The 16,210-nt window shown below is 34.8% G+C and overlaps 3 protein-coding genes and 1 non-coding gene across 4 annotated transcripts; 1 reads left to right on the top strand and 3 right to left on the bottom strand.

Moving 5' to 3' along the window:
• Positions 1-137: 137 nt before the first annotated feature.
• On the bottom strand, positions 138-2,174 carry LOC107617473 (Embryo-specific protein 3, (ATS3)). The gene is made up of 3 exons (XM_016319234.3): positions 1,638-2,174; positions 1,317-1,430; positions 138-739 (listed from the first exon to the last, which is right to left on the bottom strand). The coding sequence occupies exons 1-3, from the start codon at positions 1,767-1,769 to the stop codon at positions 416-418; spliced, it is 570 nt and encodes a 189-aa protein (XP_016174720.1). The 5' UTR covers positions 1,770-2,174; the 3' UTR covers positions 138-415.
• Positions 2,175-4,497: 2,323 nt separating this feature from the next.
• On the bottom strand, positions 4,498-6,583 carry GT18 (glycosyltransferase 18). Its single transcript, XM_016319232.3, has one exon. The coding sequence runs from the start codon at positions 6,337-6,339 to the stop codon at positions 4,699-4,701; it is 1,641 nt and encodes a 546-aa protein (XP_016174718.1). The 5' UTR covers positions 6,340-6,583; the 3' UTR covers positions 4,498-4,698.
• Positions 6,584-12,682: 6,099 nt separating this feature from the next.
• TRNAS-UGA (transfer RNA serine (anticodon UGA)) lies at positions 12,683-12,764 on the top strand. Its single transcript has one exon. It is a non-coding gene; the product is annotated as a tRNA-Ser (tRNA).
• A 227-nt stretch (positions 12,765-12,991) lies between these two features.
• On the bottom strand, positions 12,992-14,135 carry NEET (2 iron, 2 sulfur cluster binding protein). The gene is made up of 2 exons (XM_016318506.3): positions 13,783-14,135; positions 12,992-13,215 (listed from the first exon to the last, which is right to left on the bottom strand). The coding sequence occupies exons 1-2, from the start codon at positions 14,010-14,012 to the stop codon at positions 13,116-13,118; spliced, it is 330 nt and encodes a 109-aa protein (XP_016173992.1). The 5' UTR covers positions 14,013-14,135; the 3' UTR covers positions 12,992-13,115.
• Positions 14,136-16,210: the final 2,075 nt, after the last annotated feature.

The raw sequence follows: 16,210 nt of genomic DNA, 5'->3' as shown, positions 1-16,210 counted from the left end.
CACTAAATAAAGTAAAACAATTTATTCATTAATCAATATCTTATCATTTTAATTTTTAACACGAAACTTTGGATTATATAATATTTTCGTTACTATTATTATGTATCCTAGACCGGGAATTCTCATAATTGGTTCGTTAATGTTAGTTGTTGGTTGCTTACAACAAATTCAGAAGAAGCTTAAACAAAATTGATTGGTTACAAATTCTACTACTATCAGTAACAATGATAGTTTATTTCTACTACTATCAAAATCCTTCAATGTTCTATAGAGACTTCTTTATTCAAAAACATTACCACATGGTCACATATCAAATGCAAATTTAAACAAGAAAGCCAATATAACTAACTGCATTGTCCAAACTCTAAAGGTTTTTCATATATAGGTTCACTATTTCTTCTGCAAGTGATGCTTATTACAACCAAAAATGAAGAACAAATCCCAGAACCAAAAATAGAAGCCATTTCTGAGAAGAGAGGTGGTATGAAGAAGAAGCAGCATTGCACCAATCAAAACCATACCATGTATCTCTGGGGATGAATGTGTTGTAATAGAAAGTAATAGGCTTGCCATAGTAACCACTGATTTTCACACTCTCCGGCATCCAACCGTCTAGGCCGGATCTATATAAGTACACATAACATATCTGATACGCGCAAGGACCTTTTATCTGAAAGGTATCTGAAGAACAGCGCTCGAACGTACCTGAAGCCGGATCGTCCAATCTCGGTACGTATATCTGATATAATTTAACATATGAAACAAAACTATGAATTTCACTTTCTTAATTAGTTAACACCAAACATGTTTGAAGCCATTTAAAAGCATGTCTTCAAAAGCCATCAATCTATTCAGGGTATATTTGCACATTGGAGGTTTTTTACAGTTTACACTTCAAACCCTTCCTTTCCAAAATGAAAACTCACAAACACCCCTTAGTGGTTGTGGATATCACAGTTGAAATCCTTGTTTTTCTATTGAAATATATTCATTACACTTTTGACCAAGTTTCTATTCTTACATTTTAATGCCTATAAGGTTACATTGTTTTGTCATATAGACTCCAATCTCCAGCCTAAAACTTTCTAACCTTTCTCTTCTACACACAGATATAAGAATCAATTCATGCACTATAAAAGCCTCCATAAAAAGACAAATGATGAAAATATACAGAACCAACTTATGAAGAAGCTAACAAAATAGATGAATTCAAGAAAGATGGTAAAATCCACCTCCCTAATCGACTCTAATAATTCAGACAAGCATATGAAAAGAAGTGAATGAATTGGATGAAGGAAAAGCATAAAAGTCAAAACCTGGTTGCCATAAAAATCCCCAAAAGAAATACTGATCTGATCCCTTGTATAAGAAGGAGAAGAACAACTAGTAGATATAACCACCGTGTAAGAGCAACTCCCCTGGCTCTTCAGCTATTCAACAAAGCAATAATCTCAAAAGTCAGAACAAATAAATACACAAATAAGCAAGATTTCAGCTACATATTCATTCATATATTTTTTGGTCTCCTGTTTATTTATATTCTAAAAAATAAAAAGTATAAGAAGAAGAAAGGGGTTTTAAATTTTTGTTTAGTTCAAGTGAAGCAGTAGTTACAACTTACAAGTTAGAAGTAGTACCTGAAGATAGCTGACATTGAAAGACTCGGCAATATGAGGCTTAAGAGCATAGGACTCCGACTCAGATACTGATAGGGTCACTCCACAGACCAACAAGAGCAGAAGAACAACAAGATGATGATGATGCTTCATTTTTTTTTTCTTTTTTAATTTTTTTCCCCCTCTTTTTGCTGAAACTTTAGACAACAGAATCAAACAGGAGCAGAGGAGTGGAGTTGTTGAGGAACAGCGTGGTGTGGAAACTGGAAATAGATGTCTTCGGCTAAAAAAATTCAACCTTTTCTCTCTCTCTCTTCCTATGCACGTGTCACTCTCTTGTTGAACAAAAAATATGAATATTTTAAAACAAAAACAAAATGTGTCAACGAATATGCAATCCAACCCCAATTTATGCTATAGATACTAAGATTGTATTATGTCTAGAAAGACAAAGCCAAGTTATGATGCCGAGGTTGAGAAGGGCAAACATGTCTTTATGATTATTTTTCCACGAGATGCGCGAGCGAGTATCCCATAAATGCCCGTATTATTCTTATTATTATTTTTTTTTTCATAACCTTTTAATTGAATAAGAGGAGACTATGTCATTTGAGTTATTACTCATTGGCTATATTATTCTTTTTTTTTTTAACCGAAGATATGGAGATTCGAACCCTCAACCTCTTAATTGAATATGGAAAGACTATGTCATTTGAGATATTGCTTCTTAGCTATATTATTCTTATTATTGAAAACTATAAATGTCAATTTTAAATAAGCATATTTCAAGAAGGTTGAATAAAATAACAGAGGAAGGTCACAAAAACTTAGCTAACAAGAAAAATCATATATATACGGATATCGAGAAACTTCCAAGGTTAATTTTGCTATAAATAATTAAATATTCACCTTTTTTTTTTCATCTCCTTAACTTATGAATTAAGTTTGACACCAAAAACCTTATAAATTAAGTTGATTTTTTGTTTTTCTGGGGCCGGAAGGTGGGGATTGTAATTCACAGATACCTTAGAGGCCCAATAAGCATTACTAGCAACAGATACTGCAAAAAATTCAGCCCAATAATGTATAGTCCAAAAAGCTTCGGTCCAAAAAAATCATTCAAATGTGATGTTTTGTTTCTCTCATTCAATATTCAATACCATGTCAGACCCAAATTAAAATCACTATTAGAATATTAAATAGTGAAAATATTTCATTTGATGATCTTAATTAGTATATTGCTACTTATGTGTAGGATTTATAACTTTTACTATTGACTCAACACATACCAAATTAATAGACCAAGCAATTACATCTATTAAAATTTAATTAAAAATATTCACATGCACACGATAAAAGTGTCGGTTTCTGCCATCAACATTTAAGAAATCTATAATGTCTACATTATTATATGCCATAGAGGTAATATTACTGTTGATTCTATCGAGCAATAATGTCAGCTTTGATTATGCCCGCTATGGTTAATTATTAATTTATTATACTCCAAGGATGCATCATAGTTCTTGGCAGCTAATAGGTTAATTAATCTATCTATATTTTTGCTTTAGTTTCTGTTCATGTGCAGTTAATGTATTACATTGTCGAATTTTATGCCATTCATGTGATTTTCTACATGTGTTCACTGCGTATGCTTCTGTTTATATTTCTCTTCGGTCAATGTGTGCTGCAATATTGAGATTTGAGAAGAGTTTTTTGCACCTTAGTTAAATAATTCGATGGTGCCGACTTAGCATCCGTTATTTTGTGTCAATTAAAGGAAGAAAATAATTGAAATGTGTCACCTTATTTTATACAGATAAAAAAATTAGGCACTTTTTCTCCACTAATAAATCCAACAACTATAAACTCCACGACATAAACAAAAATGCTACCTATGACCTAACACATATTGAAGTCTTTTACCAAAGAAATCTTCAACAGTAGGAAGAAAATTTAATAGAGAAAGTGTCATTTTCATCGCCGTGCTTTTCTTGTTTAGCATGTCCTTAACTTGTGTCCCTTCCTACTTGTTGCCGTAACCAACTAACCATGATGCCATCATCCCAAAAGCGATACCATGAAAATAATAGGAAGGTTTCTTGGATTCTTTTTTTTTTTTTTTTCCTTTTTTTTGGACTTGGATTCCTTTTTGTTTATATTTTCCTAATGTGACTTTAGTAATACTAAAAGTTCTTAAATTAATTAATGTGGATCTAGGAGAACTTTATTCTTAACCTTATGCGTCATTTACCCTTTGAAGGCCCACAAGGCCACTGCAACAAATTGAATGGATTCCCCACTTAATTAATTAAAAGCAGTCTTTCGAAAGAGGTGAGGCCACACATTTTAACCTTTTAGGGGCCTCCTTTGTTCATATCTATTCTGCTACTGCAAGTAATCACTTTCTTACTACCATTGTTTTCCTTGCCACCTGGTGAAATTCATGCAATCATTCACAACTCCCAAGTCAAAAAAATTGCAATTGTTTATAACAAGTTCATGAACAATATTGTTTGACTTTGATGTCAACATAATAACATATGAGTTTTTTTTTTTAATGCAATTTCCTGTGTGATATTACATTTCTTTGTGGACATCCAATGATTGCTCGTTCCAAAGAGAAAGAACAGAAGAAAACCATGAAGCATTAACAGCCACACGTCAGAGCATTATTATGAGCAAGAGTTTGATCAGAGAGTCAGATAGGTCCACCAATCTCAACCAATAGAAAAGAAAGAAACAAGTAACAGCATTCATTCATTTATTTATGCATCCTACATGCCATTGGACAATGTAATTAACAACCTCGTTTCCTTCATTCATGTATGCCCTGGTACCCTAATTTGCTCAATCAAGTGGATAATAAATCACCATAGTTATGTTTAAAAAGAATGCCAATATCAATCATTTTATATTATATGGTATATGGTACATCCCGTTATACATTAATAAATAAATAAATAAAACCTGTAAAAGAAAAACGCTATCCTACCAAACTTACAAGAAAAATGGTGTTCTTATTTTCTTATTTATTTATCTACCCCCTTCTTTTCTTTACTGAATGAAACACCCAGCTCCATTTTCATCTCCACTTACTGAAACTCAAATCTTCTTGATCCCTAAACCTTCTAAATACCCCTTCAATGGCAACATCAAAAGCATCCTTCATTCCCTCCAACCCATTGTTACTTTTGGCATAAACCAACCTTGGAATATACTCGATCACTTTCTCCCGCATTTTCCTAACCTCTTCCTTGCTGTAGCTTTCGAGAACCGCTTTTACCGAGGTCCCATTCTTAACCGCGTTCCGGTCTATGTAAACCGAATAACTACCCGGTTCAGCCGGCAAGAACCACTCATACTGAAAGTAAGCACTCCGCCGCCAGAAAAAAACCGGAATCGAACCTGCCACCATGCAATCGAAGATCGAACGCCGCGTGAAGCTGTCCCCTCTCGGCTGAAGGCAGAAATCCGACTCAAGAAACGCCTCCATGATCGCAGACGTCCCGTTCGAGCATCGGCTCCCGGAGCAATTCACGGCGCGGCACGACTCGCCGGAGTCTCGGCACTGGCTCAGCAACAACCCTCGGAAGTCGTTGCGGAAAGTGCGGCGTGGCGCGCCGGCGAAACAGAAGAGCGAGCTGCGGCGGCAATCGCGGACGAACTGCTGCCAGCGAGTTACATCAGAGTCGAATCGGGGGTGAAATCCGGTAGGATAGGGAATACCGACGTCGAAGTAGTCCCAAGGGTTACGCTCGATGAGGAGGCGCGTGACGTTCCTCATCCCTGTCTTGTAGATGCAGCTTGAACCCCAGTCTTGGTCCTTGGACCTTCGAAAATCCCATGTGATGCGCCCCATGGTGATGAAGTGATCCCAGCCGTTGGATTTCTTGTAATAGGGTTGATCATTGAGCCACGTCAGCATCATGTCACAGTGATGATCGCGATCCTTTGCTGTTGATGTGTTTGACCATAGGTACTTCCCAACCGCGAGTCCAGCGTAGAAGGGGATGTAAAATGCCGTAGCCAATTCTGGCTCCGTTACCCTGCACTTGTGGTGGAGCATCCTCCTGTGGAAGATTATTTCCGACACGAATTGGTCCGTCCAGTACCACGCCGGAAGGAGATCCTCCGGCACGATTCCGGCAAGACCGGCAGCGCTCTGGCCGAGTCCATCGTTTGCGAGGGCGACGCAGCGGGAGCTCCACGGGTTGAGGTTGTCGCAATTCTCGAGAATTTCTTTGTTGAAGGTTCTGGGGAGGTCGTAGACGAAAACCCTTCCGGAGCCGCATTGGTCGAGTGAGGTGTTCTCGATGACTTCGTTTTGGGGGAGTGTGGGTTGTTGAACGACAGCGTTTGCAGGAATAGAGAGGTAGGGATGGTGGGCGTTGGTTGAGTTATGGAGAAGTGTAGATGGGTGAAGGAAGGCGTCAGGGTAGGGGAAGCTACGGAGGTTGGAGAGGAGGAGGATCTGGAGGAAGAGGATGATGTAGAGAATCCATGAACGAGGGTTTCTAGGAGAGAGGAGGTGTATGAGGGCGGCGGTGAGGGCGGAGAAGGTGGATTTGGGATCGGAGAGTTCGGGAGATTTGGGTCTTCTGTGGGGTTCCGATGAATGGGGAAGCATGAGAAATGAGTTGTTAGTGGCGGAGGGCTTGTATGTGGAGTTTGCTAGTCTAGTATGCAGTGAGTTGAGGGAAAGTAGCAGAGATAAAGGATACATATGGTGGATGATGATGATGTTGATTGATGAGGAAGAGAGAGACACGTGTCAAGGACTTTTACTGGGTGCCAGGGGCAACCGACACTCATCATGCCAGATATTCATTGACATGTGGCTTCCATTGAGTTGCCTATCCATGTTCTCTACCCCTGCATAACATTCTACTACTCTATTCTACTATTACAGTATTACTGTACCAAACCTGTTTTAACCTCGCTTTTGGATATAAAATAAGATTGAAGAGTAGAGTAAATGGTTTGGGTTAATACTTCATAGTTAATATGGGGGAGTGAAGGTGAAGTGGCATGTGATCACGTTAGGGTTGCATAGAAGGGGACCGGAGAGAGAGGCGCAGTTATCGGTGATGGAGCATGAAAGCAGCTTCGAGAGAAATTCCATTTACCAAGTGTCTTCAGTCTTGACGGTTTGCGGTTGCGTCGCCGTCAAGTGTCCCGCCACGTGCACCGCTATTTATAATTGGACCCCGTCCACTAACTGCACTGCAAATACGACGCCGTTTCCTCCATATAATAATACAATTGTAATTTGCACATGCCAGTTGAAAACGGTGCGGAGCATTCAGGTGAGAGTGAAAACCCACCGTCTTGGGGCCCATTTGTATTGGCCTCAACCTTGCTTATATACCCACATGGATCATATGATTCTCATACATACAATTATAACGAGGTAAAAACTCAGGTGAAGTCGACTTTATGTGAAGCTGAGAGTCGTTAGATAAAAATTTAGTCAAATTATTTAACGGTTCTCAAGTATCAATTTCACGTAAAGTTGACTGCATGTTATCGGCTCTAATAGATAGACAATAAATATTGTGAACAATGTAAACAACTAGCTGTAACTTGGAAATTCCTATTTTTCACATTTTAATCTTTAACCATCCCTTTTTTATCCTGATGACCATCGCAACACTACACTCTCAAACTCTCTTATCGGAGGCACTCCATTTTTTATTGGTCGCACTAGTTGGCGTTAATCCGTTTCTCGCAACAAGGATCAACGTCATCGCTTTTTCTCTACCTAGCCCTCTCATCGGCAAAAAAACTAAACATATAATTAAAAATGAAATTGACTATTCGCATATCTAGTAAAATGAACATCTAGTATGATTTAATTATATATACTTAAATCCAATCTAAAAAACTAAACATCCAAATTAAAATAAAAATAACCATCCATATACCAATACCACGCCTACAACACCAACCACAATAATGAACTTGGAACTTCTAACAGCAGCCATTGTGAACAGTGATCAAGAGACAACAACAACAGAACAATGAAGGAAACGGATAGGGGTGCAGCTATGGCCGCGTCTGAGAGCGGTGCGGAGGCAACGACTACAACTGCGACGGCACGTGTGTGAGAGAGAGCTACATTCGATTGCGTCTGCAAGGAGTGGAGGGACAACGGCGTTCTGCTGCGTCTGAACGACGTGAGAGGGACGACAGCGTTCTGTTGCGTCTGAACAGCTATTTCTGGCGACAATGTCGAGTTGTGGTGGTGACTGGTGAACCGAATATTAAAGATGTATGGTAAATAGCAGACGTGAGACAATAAAATAACTGTATGAATGAACAATAGAGTTACATGCAAATTCTTATTTTTTAAATTTTAAAATTTAATAATAATTTGTTAATTAATTAAGAATCTAAATTCATTTATCTTACTTTTTTAATCTATTATTTACATTGTTTATTATATACATTATTTTTTTATATTTTTTCTAATGCGGCTAAACACTAAAAATTAATTATTGTATATTTTTTATATTTTATATATTTTTAATATGTTTTTTGTGCCAACGTTGATATTATTGTCTTACATTCATACATAAATAAAAAAATATTTTGTTGTATCATACTATATTCCAATTATGCAAAAGGGATTACAATACAATAGAAATACATACATCTCTTTGTCGTGAATACTGAATACATACATGATACATGCACTAATTTAAAAAAATTCCATTAGGCTTTGCTGGGCTGCTGGCAGTGATTATTATTTATCAGTAGCAGTGCGCCAGTGATGTTTTTAGTAAGATTATTCACAATGTGAAAGTGGTAACAAAATTTATTTATAGTGAAAAAAAAAATTAAACTGATATCAATTGTATGTTATTATATCAATAAAAATTAATTAACTTTTAACTTATTATTTAAAAAATACTATATATGAGCTAATATTTTTAATAAAAGATATGAAAGACTAACTAATGTCCAAGTGTCAACTCATATATATGATAAATATAAAAAATATATTAATTTCTTAATATGTATATTTAAATTCATGAATTTAATCATATGATTATGTATGATTTTTTTATATTGGATATTAAAATTAAATTCTTATACTATTATTTATAAAAGATGTAAATAATCATAACATTTTTCATTAAAATAATCAATTATTATTAGTCGTTTTACTTTTATTAAATTCAAATAATTTTACTTTAATGTACACTTTCAGTAAATTAAAATTTTTTAAGTAGAGATCATTGTCTGATGTGTGAAATCCAAGCGCAGCACTAGTGCACCACACTATTATTTGATATGATACAATAACCGCAACAAACTCTTGTCCCACTATGTGGGGTTGACTACATGAATCAAATAATGTTGTTAAATTCTGTCACGTATCATGTCTAAAAAGAGACCGATTACATATAGATCTCATTTGACTAATTCATGGATGGTCTTCTTAGGTCTTCCTCTTCCTTTCACCTCTTATCTATCTTTCATCTCATCCACTCTCATAACTGAATATTCTGTCAATCTTCTTCTCACATGTCCAAACCATTTGAGATGCGATTCTACCATCTTTTTCACAATGAGTGCTACTCTAATTCTCTCCTTATATATTCATTCCTTATTTTATTCAATCGCGTATGACCACTCATCCATCTCAACATTTTCATCTCTGCCACACTCAACTTATGTTCGTGCTCCCCTTTAGCCGCCCAACACTCCGTCCCATAAAGCATAGTCGGTCTTATAGCAGTGCGATAGAATTTATCTTTAAGTTTTAAAGGCATTTTTTTGTCGCATATAAAACCAGATGCACTCCGCCATTTTGACCAACCTGCTTGGATCCTATGATTTACATCCTATTCAATCTCTCTGTTATCCTATATGATGCACCCAAGATACTTAAAACTTTTAACTTTTGGTAGGATATTTTCTCCAATCTTCACATCTATATTAGGGTTTTTCCTTCTCATACTGAACTTACATTTCATATATTCCGTCTTGCTACGGCTTATGCACAAACCATACACTTCTAGAGCTTCTCTCAATAAGTCTAGCTTCTTATTTAGGTCTTCCATTGACTCTCCCATAAGGACGATATCATCAGCAAAAAACATGCACCATGGCACGGGCTCTTGAACGTGCTCTGTGAGTATTTCCAAGACTAATGTGAAAAGGTATGAACTTAAGGATGATCCTTGGTGTAATCCTATACCAATAGAAAATTCTTCTGTCACACCACCTTGAGTCTTCACACTAGTTGTGGCCCATCATACATGTGTTTAATTGCACGAATATATGTGATCCTTGCTCTTCTCTTTTCTAAATCTTTCCATAAGACCTCCCTTAGCACCCTATCATACGCTTTTTCCAAATTAATAAACACTGTATGTAGATCTCTTTTATTACTATGATACCTTTCCATCATCCTTCTTAGCAGGTATATCGCTTTGATAGTAGATCTGTCTGGCATAAATCCAAATTAGTTATCTGTTACTTATGTCTCTTTTTTCAACCTCCGTTCTATCACCCTTTCCCATAACAATAGTATAGCTCATGAATTTGATTCCTCTATAGTTTTCGTAACTTTAAATATCCTCTTTATTTTTGTAGATATGTACTAAAATACTCTTTTTCCACTCATTAAATATCTTCTTTAACCTTAAAATTTCATAAAAGAATTTGGTTAATTAGTTGATACGTTTTTTTACAAGACCCTTTTAAATTTCAATAGAAATATTATCAAGTACTCCTGCCATTATTTGATATGATAAATGTAGAAAAAGTCTAACACTTCGTTTAGCGGTCAAAATAGATTTTCAAGGAAAGAGTTGTGCATCAAAGAGCAAAAGTTCAAAATCCATCCGTAAGTTAAGCAAAATGGTAAGTAATTACTAATTAGTTTTGAACTATAATTTTGTTTGATTTTGAAGGATGAAGGGTTTTTTTTTTTTTCTGTGGATCATGTCATTTTATCTTAGAAAATAACATATAACACATGTGAGCTAATTGACTTGATACTCTATATAAACATATAAATCGTTCAATGTAAATATTTATTTATTACAAAAATATTTAATTTTTTATAACAAAAAAATTAAGTATAAATAATTAAAATTTATATTATTTAATATTTATTAATTATTATTAGAATTAATAAATACAAAATAAAATAAATTTATTTTTTTTTCCTGTCTTTCTAACATTATTATTTCTGTTAAAAGGGCACGGTCGTACTAGCTGCTAGATCCACCCTGCCGGCTTATGTTGTCAGAAATTACCAAGACCGGTCCGTGTTTTTTCTTTGTATGTTTGGAATCAACCAGTTAAATAAGAAGTTTCAACCAGTTATTAATTGTACTATAAGCTATGGTAATGAGCAAATTTGCATGGTACCATAATTCGTATATATGCTACATATCACCCAGGTCAACGCTTCAGCTCGTAGTCATAGAGAGACATATATTCAAATATCATATGTTGTAATAACTAGTTAGCTCGCGTTAGTTACAGTTAGTGGAATTAGTTTAGTTACACATATATATCATGCCCGAGTTGTTGGGAAGTTAGTACTTAGTAGATTGTGATTTGTGAGTAACAAAAACATGGGGTTATCAACTTTTATTTGGTCTAGCAGCTAACATAGTAGATTAATTAATGTTACAAAATAGATCTTACTACTCGTGCATATAGATAATTTATGGTGCATGATGAATTGCGCAAGCACTTATATCAAAATTAAATGACCTTTACAACTTTGGCCAAACCAATTATCGTCAAAACCAGGAAGAATTTCATTTAAATCCAAATTACCTATAAACACCTACGCATACGCCTCCTCTGGATTTTACTTTGTCACTTGGAAATTAATAAAATCATAATTAGTACAACTGTGCATGGATCACCACACTATATATATTTCTATCAATTCTAAGTTAATTATGTTAATTATGTATAAAAAATCAATTATTTGTAATATATTGTATAAATTAAATTTTTTCACAGAATATATAAATTCAAAAAATACTTAGTATACTTAGTACTTACAATTTATTCACGGTTTTTTTCGGCCACTTAGCAGTTGACCACAATAAAAAAGAAAAGATGTTTGCTATAGTGTCTAAAAGATATTAGTATTACCTAATTGTTAAAATAGATTAAATAATTAATTTTAAATTTAAAAGTATAAAAATTAAAAAATTTTAAATATTTAAAAATTATTATAAAAACTAATTTAAGTAAAAGTTAGATACCAAATAAAAAATACCATAAAATTGACCAAAAGAAAAATTGTGGAACTTGAATGATAGATGATGAAATGATGATGAAAGCTGGCGCTGATCATTTCTGACTAATAAAGTAAAGTAATGCCACAGATCCAGCAATCCAATGTCATCATTATTACATATTTTGGAAAGAAAAACTGAAAAACTTGATTAGTGTGATGGCGCTAGAAATCCAAACAAGGTGCACACACACATATACATCTGTTAAGATGATAGCTGGAAATTGTTGTAACTCTCCTAAGCGTGTGTATATGAACAAACGGTGCCAAGCTTTGGATCAACGGAACGGGGGACACCTGTCCCCACCATAGCCGCTTGCCGACAATTTCCTACGCTCAAATATTCAAATTCCCCCAACATATATTATTATAGGCATTTGAAATTCTGAATAATTGAATCTTCCTTGTTCAGTTGTTTGAGAAACACTGATCAACGTTTCCCCACACAAGATGATTGGTTGTATTTTTAGTTTTCAAATTTGAAGTGCATAATGCAAGCATAACGTTGTTTATAAATAATATAAATATAAATATAAATACATTTAGTATATTTGTAAAAATAATGCATTCAATGTTACGACTTACCACTAACATTTTTTTTTTTTTTTGGGAGGGGGGGGGGGAGAGAGAGAATTTTGCTATCATTTGTTTGAAGGAGTTGGGTCCGAGTTCGATAGAAGATAGAGTCCACAATCCACATATAACAGAAAATGGTATACCCAAAAAAAAAACACAAAATGGGCCACTTTGAGCCAATAAAAGTATTATTCAAGGAAACAGAAAGCCAGCAGTCGATATGTCCGAGTGGTTAAGGAGACAGACTTGAAATCTGTTGGGCTTCGCCCGCGCAGGTTCGAACCCTGCTGTCGACGTTATGTTTTAGATTTTGGAGTCCAAAGCAAAATCATGGACAATGCTCTAAACTTGCGCAAGAAAGAGTTTAATCTTGTGCAATCAGCGTTATGTGTAATTGGATGAATCAACATTAAATTCCAAAATAGGATTTTATACTATTAAATTATCTTAGCGATATTGAAATATGAGGTAGGTGTAAAGAGCACCGCAGCTAAGACTAATATGTCAATATTGGACAAACTAATTAACTAATAGGGAAGCCACCTTTTATTTGCTGCATTGAAAAGTCAAGTCTGATACACACAAAAAGTAGTTTTATTTTTAAGTGGTAATGACCAAGCTGAAATCAAAGCAAATACTAAGATTGTCTACTTTTTCAGAAGCAGAGGTCCAACGTTATCCCCAGTGGCCTTGTTATGCTTTACATGGCTTCCGTCGCACAGAGGAAAAGTTCCTGATCTCCAACATCTGCACCCACAATATCAACACTTTAGAAACTTAAACATGATGCACCTAAAAAATTGAAGACTCTCTACTAGACACGCCAATATGTATTATGGTAGCTTTACTTTCCAAACAATAATTTTCAAACTTAGTATGTCAAACAAGGAGTTTCTTGGCATGAACTTGCAATAAGGACTTGAGAGTAATTAAGACAATTCTTCCACATGGAGCATGTTCAAATTTCATCACTTCTCATGCCACCTCAAAATTAATCAAGATTCATGAATCAAGCATATATTATCAGCTGTATGTACTCAGTGATATAATTGTATATATATTCCTTAATGACATGTCATCCCTAAACCTTGTTCATGTTTGAAATTATATGAATTATAAGAGAAAGTCTATGAGTCAGTAGATTTTGTGGTTTTTAGCCATCAATTAGTCATTAATAATGTTTTTAAAAGTGTGAGATTGCATTTAATGGTGTAGAATCATTCAATTTCCTTTTGATGGTTAAGTGCTGGCTAGAATTTAACAAAAGTGCTGCCCTCTAGGACTCCTCAAATTATAAAGGCAGAAGGATAGTACCTGCAATAGGGAGTGAGGGGTTTAGAGAGTTCAGAGACAACAACAGAGTCCACAACCTTCTCCTCAGTCTTCCTGATATCAGGGTTGATTCCAACACCAACACCCGCACCCTCTGCTTTCACAACCACCGCCATGCGACTCTTCTTCCTTGCTGCTATGTTGCTCTCAGCAAACCCCTTCGGTGCCAGTGGCTTCATTATCATCTTGTTGAAGCTTAAAACGGATTCCATTGTCCAAGTAGAAGGAGAAGATGGAAGACAAGGATGGTATGTGTGTGTTCCTTAACCTGTGGAGAACACACTCTCTCTAACCTCTATTCTATTGTATGGTTAGTTGGCGACACACGTCATTCGCACACATCTCTTTCTTTTTCTTGGTAGGTGAGTCAACATTGCAAAAAGGAAAGCCAAAACCACAAAACATAAATATTTTTAAATGTTAGTAATTGAGTGAATTTAGAAAAATTTTATTTTATGTTTTAACTTTTAACTGTATTATTATACACTAATTATTAGAAACAGTATATGTATTAATAAATGATTAGCTTTTTTTCGTATATATTAGTCCACTATTTTCTTTGTACGGAAAATTAATTATTTGTCTTAAAAATAATAAAAAACGAATTTATCATTTCATATTTGAAAATTTTTTTTATAAAATTAATTTTAACGTATTAACAGATCACAACGTAAAGAATATTGTACGTTGATACAATAGAGTTTGTAATTTATATATATAATAACCTTAAAATATTTAGTGCTCTTTTAGGTTTTATTAGGTTTTATCAGTGTTCTATTTAGAGTTTTGATATTTCCATCTCTTTTTTACTTTTTTATTTTTATCTTCTTCGATCACAACAATTTGTATTCCTAATTCTCATTACCTTATAATCAACTTCTCCTCAATTAACATTCTCAATCCAATATAAATTTCGGTGAAGAGAGAAACTCTAAAATTGATCTAGGTAGTGAGGAGGATGAGGAGGATATTGTAGTATTGGAGACAAAAGATTATTCTCAGGGGTTAGAGGCTTGTATTAAGAGTCTCTCGGAGAGACTCTTTGCAGATAAGGTGTTTTCGATTGGCACAATGGACAATGCCCTAAGGGCGATATGGAGTAAATCGGAGGGGTTCCGATTGATTGAGATAGGTCCTAATAAATTTCAATTATTCTTTGAGAATGATTTTGATGTTCTCATAATTGAAAAAGAATCCCCTTAACTCTTTAAGAATTATATCTTGCATGTGAGAAGATAGGTTGAATCGGATGAACAGGAACAGAAAAGCGTTACTTGTTTTTCAATTTGGATCCAATTATGGGGTTTGTCTAAGCAGTTCAAAACTATTCACGTTGAAAAAATACTTGGGGAAAAAATTGGAGAGGGGATAGACATTGGTTTTTTCTCTGTTCGTAGAAGAGAATATCAAATTCTCAAGACCAAAGATTGGCAGGATGGTGATAAAGGGTGAAAGACAGCATTTGTATGGATGAAATGAATGGTAAGGTGTTGAAAATTTGATTGCGATACGAGAGGATTGGAATTTTTTGTACCTACTATGCTCATTTAGGACATAATTCCAAACATTGTTCTAAATTCATGGAGGATTTATCAGTGGGCGCTATTAAACAGGATCATATTGGCGAGTGGGTCAAAGCAGATCAAGTGGTCAAGAGGATCGAATGTGGAGGAACTGGTGATAACTCCAGCTTCAATAATTCAAACTCAAGCACTCCCCAACCGAGAAAAAAGCCAATCCGAACTGGTTGATAGATAATTTTGCCAGTTTGAGTGTCAAAGGGACAAAAAAATAACTCTATAGAAACATCTAGAGGTAATAAAGAGGATGATAATTATTCAAAAGTGATTTGGCAGTCAATTAAAAAAACTAGTGAGGCCTTAGTCCTAACTTAATTTCAACTTTATTTTTTTCTTAGTTTCATTTTTTTTTTGTGTCTCGCTAATGTTTAAGCAAAGGATGGGAGAACCCCACTTTCTTTTGTGTAGTCCTGAATTTTGGACAAAATATTTTCTTTCATTTGAAATAAAATAACCTACTATCTTTGAGAAAAAAATGTAAAAAATATTCTAAAATCATTTACTTAGATGTATGCATTTGCCGAAAATTATATGTCTAAGAATTTTGATTAAAAAGTCAATGAGTTATGGCTCAAATGACATAGACTCCCCATACTCAATTAAGAGATCGCAGGTTCGAGTCTTTTATCTTTGGTAAAAAAAAAAAATCTTGATTAAAAGTTTTTGTTTTTGTATATTAACGGGCCTAAGGTCCAAATTATCCAAACTGGAATCTGTAAGATTCCCATCTCTTTGTCCTCCCTCTAGCCATTAAAGAAAAAAAAGAGGCCCAACCCGTTTGAGATTTAGCTAGAGTTGTGTTAAAAAAAAATATTGAAAATACTAAGATT

This window comes from Arachis ipaensis, chromosome B9 (assembly GCF_059453495.1).
Source record: "Arachis ipaensis isolate K30076 ecotype BB chromosome B9, ASM5945349v1, whole genome shotgun sequence".
Lineage (NCBI taxonomy): Eukaryota > Viridiplantae > Streptophyta > Magnoliopsida > Fabales > Fabaceae > Arachis > Arachis ipaensis.
The sequence above is the reverse complement of the archived record's forward strand: the minus strand, read 5'-3'. Positions and strand labels throughout refer to the sequence as shown.

Bases quoted from the DNA above. Each gene is read 5' to 3' on its own strand.
- LOC107617473 (XM_016319234.3), bottom strand. From the start codon at position 1,769: ATGAAGCATCATCATCATCTTGTTGTTCTTCTGCTCTTGTTGGTCTGT. The intron at 1,431-1,637 runs GTACTACTTCTA...TTTGTTGAATAG, and splicing joins TCAATGTCAGCTATCTTCAG to CTGAAGAGCCAGGGGAGTTG. The intron at 740-1,316 runs GTTTTGACTTTT...AAATTATATCAG, and splicing joins GGGATTTTTATGGCAACCAG to ATATACGTACCGAGATTGGA.
- GT18 (XM_016319232.3), bottom strand. From the start codon at position 6,339: ATGTATCCTTTATCTCTGCTACTTTCCCTCAACTCACTGCATACTAGA.
- NEET (XM_016318506.3), bottom strand. From the start codon at position 14,012: ATGGAATCCGTTTTAAGCTTCAACAAGATGATAATGAAGCCACTGGCA. The intron at 13,216-13,782 runs GTACTATCCTTC...TTGTGGGTGCAG, and splicing joins CCCCTCACTCCCTATTGCAG to ATGTTGGAGATCAGGAACTT.